At 35.1% G+C, this 9,828-nt stretch overlaps 1 protein-coding gene across 1 annotated transcript; it reads left to right on the top strand.

Moving 5' to 3' along the window:
• Positions 1–3,207: 3,207 nt before the first annotated feature.
• On the top strand, positions 3,208–9,079 carry LOC131061295 (uncharacterized). Its single transcript, XM_057994906.2, has 3 exons — positions 3,208–4,583; positions 5,915–6,571; positions 8,342–9,079. Exons 1-3 carry the CDS (start codon positions 3,547–3,549, stop codon positions 8,778–8,780), a joined length of 2,133 nt encoding a protein of 710 aa, XP_057850889.2. The 5' UTR covers positions 3,208–3,546; the 3' UTR covers positions 8,781–9,079.
• The last annotated feature ends 749 nt before the right edge of the window (positions 9,080–9,828 follow it).

The raw sequence follows: 9,828 nt of genomic DNA, 5'->3' as shown, positions 1-9,828 counted from the left end.
TTCTCGCTACGCATAATTGTAATTCCTTGAGGAGAAAAAACATCTTGGCTTGGAGTCCCAACTATAAAGGACTTCATTCAATGGCCAATGGGTATTAGGTTCTGGATAGGCAAAAGTATGGCACAAATGAAGTCCCTTGGTGGACGCAGGTGTGTAGAAAGTTCGCTTGGCCAAAGTGCAATTTTTTTCTTTTGGCTAGTCACAACAGATGTTTTTCTTGGGAGAATTTTAGGAAGCAGGGATTCTAGGGGCCTTGAATTTGCATTCTCTATAGCAATGATGAGGAAACCTCCTCTCACTTGTTTTGTTAGTTCTCTTTCTCTAGAGCCATTTGACATTCTTGGCGGTTCAGAAGAAGGCTTGTATTCATGCTTCCCCACTTCATGAATTTTGGATGAGTATGGGGTGGCCTCTTGCTAAGGCATTATTTCTTCAAGTTGCCTAGAGTATTGGTCCCTTATTTTTTTATGGAAGATCTGGCTAGAAAGGAAGTGTGGGATTTTTTAGGATAAGAAGATGGTGGCTGGGCAAGTTTGGTAGAGAATTATTGACCTACGATTCAAGAAACTATCTAAGCTAAGTGTGACATAGAGATTGCCTCGGATCCCCAAGAGGTGGAAGTGATGTAAGGGCTTGGCTTATGTAGGAATGGCGCTAGAGATTATAGGTGTAAAGGGAGGTTCTCTCAGACTAGGAAAACTCAGAGAGCTAGTCACTGGTATCTGCCTCCTATTGAGGTTTCAAGATAAATACAAATGGCTCCTCCAAGGGAAATCCTAGGCATGTTGAGGTTGGAGGTGTTGGAAGAGATTGGATGGGGTCTATTTGTTCTTCCATTTTAGCTATAAGAGCTTCCAAAAAAATAACCTTATGGAAGCATTGACTATTCTTATCGCCTAGGAAAAGTGTTGCAGACTTTGTCAGCATAGAGTTATTTGCGAAATAGATTCACATTTTTGGTCAATCTTTTGAACAAGAAGGATAGTGGGGAGGAGAGTTGGCAGTTGGTAATCATAGTTAAGTAGATTCAATGGTTGTGCAATTCTCTAGAGTTTATTTCCTTTGTCCACATCCCAAGGGAGTGGAATGGGGTTGTTGATTGTTTGGCCAAATGGGCCTCTAAGAACATGGGGAGTTGGAATGTTCAATGTTGGGAGCATCTTCATATGGAGTGCTCCCAAAGGTTGGAGAGGTTGATTTTGGAGGAAATTCATGGGCTGGGTGGGTCGTTTTAGCCTTGTTATGGTCTGACTTTAAACTAGTCTGCTATTTGGTTTGTATTGGCCCTTGGTGGGTTGAGGTGCTTCTTTATTATATTATTGATTTCTTTTGATTAAAAAAATTTTACCCCCTTTTTTTGGAAAAAAGAAAGAAAGAATAAACATATGAATTTACTATAAGAACTCTTCAAAGATAGAAAAGCTAGATTGAAGGGTAGTAGAAAACACCTAGTACCTTTTATCAAACAAATAGATTACTTAGTATAGTAGTATTCTTAGATGTATGTTGCCTCTTACTCCTTAATCCCTACACCATTGTTTCTATATTTACAAAACTGTCATGAGCAACTAGAACATCCATTTCTTTCTCATTACAATAATTTAAATTCTTCCCATGACTTTTGGTAACCAATACAAGTATATATAGGTAGAATCTTATGCACAATGGATTTCTCATAGGCCCCAAAAAATCTACCATCACAAGAATTTAAAATAATACTTATTTAGTTCAAATTCTAATTTTAAGTGTCTTAGAGTTGAGGACACCAACACCCTTGCACTATAGTCATGAACATTAATACATCCACGATGTTGTCTTCCCCAATCACATTGGTGTCTCTCTAATATAGTCTAAAGTACTATCAAAAACTTGTCCTTGCAATCAATTATTACAAATCCAACCTATTGTTTATAAAATTACATGTCTATGCACGATTTATTACACTTATTCTATTCATATTGTCATGCGTCATAGGTTTAGAACTCCTTCCTAAAATCTATTGCCCCCATTTTGTTATCATTTTAATATTATTTACACCTACTACATTAAAATAATAATAAAATTCTTAAGGCCCCACAATCAAAATAAAATTTCCCATTCTTATCGAAGAATTCAAATTTGGATCTTTCTAAGATGAATCTATCATAAGGGGATATTATGTTCAACACTCTCAATGCAACAACGCAACTTCCAATTTTTGTCACCAATCATCAATAGATAATCTAATACAATGAAATGAAATTTTCAATTAAAAATGCTCAAGAGTAAGAGGTGAGCATTTATAGTACATGCTACCAAAATATTTAAATACAAAACCAATGTAAGATAATAAAAAAAGATATTACATGCATAATAAAGTAACCATCAAACAACCAAACTACACCCACCTTTATTAAATATAGGTTACCTCCTAAAATAAATACCAATTTATATGCAAGAAAGATAACACTTTCCAAGTAGATCCCTTCTTAAATAAACTTATATATATAATAATTGTTTGTTAAGAAATGGACGGGATAAATAATATCAATCTTGTATTAAATAATTACTTTATAAAGATAGACTTAATACACCAGTTGCTTTTCTTATCGTTGTTTTTTTCTCATTTTATATTCTTATGGCTGATTAAAGCACGATAATATGGTTAAGGGGAAGCAACAACTGATGTATTGAGTCTCTTTTTATAAAGTAAATATTTAATACAAGATTGTTATTAATTATTAATTATCACCTCCATTTCTTAGCAAACAATTATTATCATAAAAGGTCTTGTTCTTTCTAAATTATTGTCTTGTCAGCATCCAAATCTAAAAACTTCTTCATTAAATTTATTATCATATATATTAAAAAATAAATAAATTTGATGAAAAAATTCTTTGATTTGGATTGTGACAATGCAATAATTTAAGAAGAACAACACTTTTTATAATAATAATTGTTTGCTAACAAATGAACTTGATAATTAATAAATTATAGCATCTTGTATTAAATAATTATTGTTTTATAAAAAGAAACTCACTACACCAGCTGCTTCCCTCTGACCATATTTAATCAGCCATAATAATATAAAATAAGAAAAAAACAAACTGATATATTTTCTGTGATATAATACTTACTAATAAATAATAAAATAACTAATAATACATATTGCACGACTTTTCATTTTCTGTAGGAAGGCAAGAGTTCCATTTGGGGTAAGACCGTTTTTTTACTTGCTGACAGCAATGGCTGCACTTTTGTTAATGGAGAGCGAATTTTCAATGAAAAAACCTAAAACCTATACTTTAAGCAAGCTTCCAAAGATGCTCCAAAGTCTCCACATAACAAGCTTGAGGCTTCTGTGTAAGTGCGGAATTTAAAAGAAAAAGCCAACCAAATTCCATCGCTATTAGAATTCTCCACCAGCTGTTTCTGACATGCCAAATTAATTCTGATACAAGAATTTTGTTGGGGTTTGGGTGGATTATATATCTGTCCACTTGATATCTTTCGTCTGATCGATTTTTTAACTTCTGGAATTCTTGAACTTTTGAAAGAGAAAAAGAAATGGAAGAAGAAATCAATTTATGGATGGCCCAAAACAGGGAGAATGCAGAGAAAGTTGGTCTTGAGATAAATATGAGAAATGTTAATGAGGATTCCATCCCTGTAACGGTTGGAGGGTATATGATCATGGTGAGCATCCTTTCTGCTTCGGAAGATACCGGTTCTGATGGATCTTTTGTAGCCATATCGTTAGAAGAAGAACATGATGATATCTTGATGAGAGCTCTTGAAGCTCTCAATGACAAGCTTCAACGGCTCAGCATTGGACGCAATTGCTTAAGAAATGTATTAGACAAGATATTGCAAGTGTTTAACGAGTTGGGGTGCAGCAAGCCCAACAGATTAGAACTTGGTGGTGAGAATACAGAGGAGAGAATAGAAGAATCATACGTATATAGGTCAGCTGAAGCTTTCACTGTGGACTTTGAAACGGTTTTGAGCATGGTAGATACTAGTTCAATTGTATCTGGAATATTACCATGGTGCTCTGTTAAACTGATTCGGGGCTTGGAAGTTGTGGAGGTGCGAATGGACATTAAGCACATAATAGCTTCAGACAATGTGGCCACAGCGCTACAATTTAGCCTTGATGATCCTCTGGTGTTTCATGTATCATTTGGCAGCAGTACATGGGTTACAAAAGAGGCTGCTACTCAGGATTTCTTTAGGTCTGCAGAAGTTTCTGTGAAGGAGAGCCCAAATCAGATTCAAAAGTCGAAAGCTTCCATGGCAAAGGCACTCAATGGTATGGATGAAGGATTTAAGAATGCCATTAAAGAAAGCTGGTCTACCAGGATGCGTCCATATGGGCCTTATGTTTTACTACCCGATTATATTAAGGGATTTTTGGAGCACTGCTACATTAGGCCTGATGGTTTTCTAGGTGTGCGCCAGAAGGTTGCAATGTCTGATAACATTTTTGTCGCCCTTCTTATTTTCGTGGGATCTTGGTTGAAGACTCTGAGGGCCTTCTGCGCAATTTGTAAAAGGCCTCTTCCACCATTCTCTCGGTTGTGGTACTGCGAGGCAGAATTATGGTATTTGTTTCTTTAATCCCCCCCCCCCTTTATTTTTGTAGAGTATCAAGGAATTGAGGACTTGAGTCAACCATCAGGGCATTTATTAAACCTTAGGAAGCAGTTCGATGCAGGGAATTTCAGGATTTTTAATTATGGAGTGACAGGTCCCATGAGAAGAGAAAAACCGCTTTTTAATACTCCAATTTTTACGGGCTGGTTTTGGGGTGAGGCTGGAAAATTCCCCTACCAATTTAGGTGCTGTTTATACACCTGGTGTCGTTAGAAGGCACCCGGTAGATTATGGATAAAATTTTGGAGGAACTATTTTCCTCTGAATATTTATGATATTTGAATGTAGTATTGTAGTTTTTAAACAAATTGTGGGATGAACAGCTTCCTAAAACTTCCTAGCTAATTTTTTTAGCATTAGCTTGAGGAACAATTTTTTGAACAGATGTCTCTTCGCGTGGTGCTACTTGGTATGCATGAGTCTATTGGAGTGACACACCGCTATGATGTTGTGTCTGAACAAAAATTACCCATTAGTTTATCCAAAATAAAAAAATTAGGGTATGAATACTGTGGCTGAACAATAGTTCATTCATTATCTCTACCCACAGAAAAAAGAAAAATGTTAGCCTCATCAAGATGAGTCTAAATTCTGCCTAGACTACAGAGAAAATTTTAGAGGTATACATCACAGCTGATCAAAGATTTTTTTTGATTTCCCACTCAATTTATTACCGCTAGATACCTACAGCTTCCCAGCTGCTGTGGCTAGATATTCTTCTTGATTGAATGGCTAAGATTGAGTGAGCTTAAGTCTGTCATTCATGTGAAGTAGAATAATTGAATCTGTCTTACAAACATTACTCTTATGAACCCAATAATAGACGTGGTGAATCATTTAGTATTATAAGCATGTCTCTCAAGCTAAACTACAAAGTTGTAACAACGAACGAATTTTTTTTTTTCATCGAAATTCCTGTACTTTAACTTTGTAAACTAAAATTTAATATCCCTTTAACTGACAAAGAGGTTAAGCATATAAACAGGACCTTAATTTGAAAATATAATTCTTCCTAATCCTGATAACAGATCACAAAGTATGATCTGAAATGGTACCACAGCTTTTCTATAAGTATTTCAGTCAATATGATTATTAGCTTGAAGGCATCTTTTGGTCCCATACTGCCATGACTACAACCGCAGGGGTGCTCAAGCAAATTTTGCTTAACAAAGATGTCAATATGCTTGTCATCATGAAAATAATTAATCCACATGGTGCTTATTTTCGTAAGTTTTGAAAGCTACTATTGAATGAATGATAAAATTTCTTTTGTCTTCAGCTTGTACAAGTTTGAAGAGCTGGGTACTGGAGCATCGGTGCTACAGGAATTGAAAACTTCAGAGTTGATTGATTTGGAGCTCACCCTTGCTGCTGCTGCAACAAGGTGTTCTAATCGAGATGTTTTCGAACCATATCCATCATTTTTATTAAAAAAGAAGGAAGTTCGAGAACGTGCAGGGTTCTTTAGCAAGGAAATTTCTGGAACCAAATCAAGGAAATATATTTCCAGAAAAGCAGACAATGGTATGAATAATAAAAATTTGAATCTTTTACAAAAGCTAATAGATTCATTTCCCCCAGTTTCAGAGATACAGCAGTATTCCAATGAAATTGAATTAGTTGTAAAGCTAGGAATTTCATGGCTGCAAGAGGATTGTAACACAGATAGTGTCAATCAGACTGACTTATCTCAAGAAGATTATGCAGAAAAAATATGGCTTCCATATAAAATCCTCAGATATGTGTTGTTTACAAATAGATTGTCCCTTTGTCTAGTTCAGGAGGACCACAGGTTTAATGTGCATGGATCTCTCTACCAGTTTGCAGTTTTTTATAATTCTGAGAGTGAGCTCAAGTTTGCAGATCGTAGGAAAGCTGAAGGATCTATATTTGCCTTCCATGGAAGTTCTTTGTCAAATTGGTACTCCATTATAAGGTATGTGCTACTACTAGTCTACTACTCCTATTTCCGTATTTCTGCCTATTGTCATTGATATTTTTTTGGTTTGAATTTGTTCTTCAGCATTAACTACTACTTTTATATCATGCATTCTTTTTTTCCCTCTCTGTTCTTAGAACCATTTAACAGTAGCCTAGTTTCCACACAAAATTCCAAAGAAGAGTTGCACAATAGAGAATAACAACTATAAAGATTCCCACGTGTCCTTGATACCTACACCTATACCTATACCTATCATCCATATATCTCAATGTAAAAGAAGAGGATTATAAATCAACTCATCAAGAAATATTCTACTATTCTGATCTTTGAGATTGGTTTTCCAACAGTCCTTTGGATGGCCATAGATCCATAAGACAACAAAGAAAAGCATGCTCTGAAATAGAAAATAATGTTGATCCATAATTGTCTTGAACATTCCAATGGACAAAGACAATAACATTGATATTATGCAGAGTTATTGGTAGTAGTTTCTAATGCATACAGTCAAATGGAAATTACAGAAAATAGAAACACCAGAGAAATATGGAACTGGAAAATAACAGAAAATATGAATCAATAATTTACCTTGGAAAAACCCAGTTTTGGGGAAAACTCTAGCATTCAAATGGACATTTGTTCTTTCTTTAAAAGGGTTGCCTACAAGAGCATCTCTCAAGGCAAATCCAATCAAAAAGGGCTGGAAAATCCTAAGGCAGACAATAATGCAAGCACGTTATAACATGTTTGCGTTGTTGAGAAGAAAAATATTTCTCCCTCACTTTCTCTCGCTCCCACTCTTTCACCTCTCTCTTTCCACTTTCTAGGTCTCTCCCTCCCTCCTTCCTTACCCCTCTCTATTCTTCTCTCTCCCCTTTCTAAGTTTTTACCTCTCTCCCATGGCATATTTCTCCCTCACTTTCTCTCGCTCCCACTCTTTCACCTCTCTCTTTCCACTTTCTAGGTCTCTCCCTCCCTCCTTCCTTACCCCTCTCTATTCTTCTCTCTCCCCTTTCTAAGTTTTTACCTCTCTCCCATGGCCACCCCATCTCTCTAGGTTGTTAGGTCTTTAATATAATCACCTTTTTTTACATAAATCAAAATTCTTTTGACTCGAAAGGATCTATTTTATTGTGTGCAGAATTATTTGCATCAATGATTTAGATCACACTCCATGATTTATCATTAGAATGAAAAAGAACAGCTGAAAAAAAATACTATGTAGTACTTAATGGTGTGGTAAAATGCTGTCTGCCTAAGCACTCATTCTATGAGCTCCTTTCTCATTAAGAATTCATTCTTTAGACACCCACATTTTTCTTGGGCAATGTTAAAAACTCAAGATACCGATGACGTTTTATCAGGATTCAACTTTAAAATATACCCCCTCCTCAAAATATCATGAACAATTTCTCTTTGAGCAGCATGTGGTAAACAGCTGACATACATTTCCCACAGGCCTAAAATGTAACCTGTGACATTTAGCAACGTATTCTATTGAAAATTTGACCTAGAGTGTGATATTATCAATGGAACCAGACAAGATACATTTCAATTTCATATTTTGCAACTGAGCCATTTTTGTATGCCACATTTACTTTTCTTAAAAGCGCTATTTTTTTCCTGTTTTCAATTCAGTTTGAAAAGTGTTATCAGCCTCTATATGAGTATTGAAAAACTATTTACAAGATATAAGTATGATAAATCTTGATTCTGTCAAAATTAACTTTCCATACTAAAAAATGATGGTGATGTTGAATTTTTCAGAAATGGATTAAAGTGCTTGAGTGGGACAAAGTACATGTCTGCTGGAATGGCTTTTGGAGAAGGGATCTACTTATCAACTGAGATGGACCATTCATTGAGTTATTCTACTTCTTTAGTATGGAAAAATAAAGACTATTCTGTGGTAGCTCTGTGTGAAATTTTCTCGGGGCAAAATTACATTGCACCAAACAAGCGTGAGTACTTGGTGGTTCCTCCCAAAAATGAAAATGATATTGTCATACGTTACTTGATTGTTTTCAATAAAAGTAAAGCAGCTGCATCTGAAATTGGGGGTATGAAGACTATAACAACAGGTCACATACTGTCAGGAGATATCGATTTGTACGAACATTACGAGAAGTTAAGATTTAGACACTGTGAGGAGGTCATCAATGGAGGATTGGCTGGAGAACTTCTAAAAGTGGCAAGACATTTCTAGCCAAGAGGACTAGAAAAAATATACAATTTTTGAGGATTTCTAAGTCATTTTTGGCTGATCAACACTGAACCCATCAACCACTAGACGAAAATGAATTGGTCCATAACAGAAGCGCGAGGTTGCCTTGTTGGAACTGAGTATTCAGATTCTTCGAGGAAGTCATTTTAGAAGGTTCAGTCAGATTTTTCCAATGTGAAAAGAGAATTTTCTTCTTACCAAATTCATAAATGTACAGTGGGTCTTGCAAGTGAAGAAAACCTGCCTTCCCAAGCTACTACTAAAATATACCAATGTTTGAATATTTTAGTTATCCACAAAGCATGGATAATACCATTCACTTAATACTAGATTTCACATTAAAGAATAGATTCTGATAATCAGTTTTCTTAATTTTAAGTTTAATGACTCAGTTAACTTTTTATTGGTGACACAATCAAGGATGGGGTTGAAATGAATGGCAACCTTGTCATTGCAACCATGTCAAAATAACTTAATCTACAAGAGAATTGAGCTACACTGATTTGAGCAAACCTAAACATTTACAAAGATTTGACTCACCAATAGATCTATCTTCATTCATTACCCAAGATAGACACCATGTACTTCGAAAGCAAATTTTGCAAAGCCTCTCTAAGAGATTATATAAAAAATTCTCCAATAACCACTAAACAAGATATTACAATACTAATAAAAAATCAAACAAACGCGTCAATTGTGTAAACTACAAACTTTGGATCTACACTCCACATGTAATTTGAATTCTTGAATTTTTTTAACAAAGTTCCCCTGCTAGTGCAGTATTTCAACTCATAAAATGACAAAAGCATGTAGCACTACACTACTCCAACACTTCCAATAAATCCACACATTAAAATCCTTAAATCTTCATGATTAAAAAGTGTACTTGGTTGATAATCATAGTGATCAACCATGGATTTAATCATCAACACTACTATATGATTTTAATACTCTTCCTTAAGGGTTTCTATCTAGCCCATAATAGCATTAAAATGCTTAAACAATAAAGAAAACAACAATAATTTAAACA

Source organism: Cryptomeria japonica, chromosome 11 (assembly GCF_030272615.1).
Source record: "Cryptomeria japonica chromosome 11, Sugi_1.0, whole genome shotgun sequence".
Lineage (NCBI taxonomy): Eukaryota > Viridiplantae > Streptophyta > Pinopsida > Cupressales > Cupressaceae > Cryptomeria > Cryptomeria japonica.
The sequence above is the reverse complement of the archived record's forward strand: the minus strand, read 5'-3'. Positions and strand labels throughout refer to the sequence as shown.

What these genes read in the sequence shown, in the direction of transcription:
- LOC131061295 (XM_057994906.2), top strand. Translation starts at nt 3,547, where the DNA reads ATGGAAGAAGAAATCAATTTATGGATGGCCCAAAACAGGGAGAATGCA. An exon ending in TACTGCGAGGCAGAATTATG is followed by an intron (nt 4,584 to 5,914) that starts GTATTTGTTTCT and finishes TTTTGTCTTCAG; the next exon opens with CTTGTACAAGTTTGAAGAGC. An exon ending in AATTGGTACTCCATTATAAG is followed by an intron (nt 6,572 to 8,341) that starts GTATGTGCTACT and finishes TGAATTTTTCAG; the next exon opens with AAATGGATTAAAGTGCTTGA.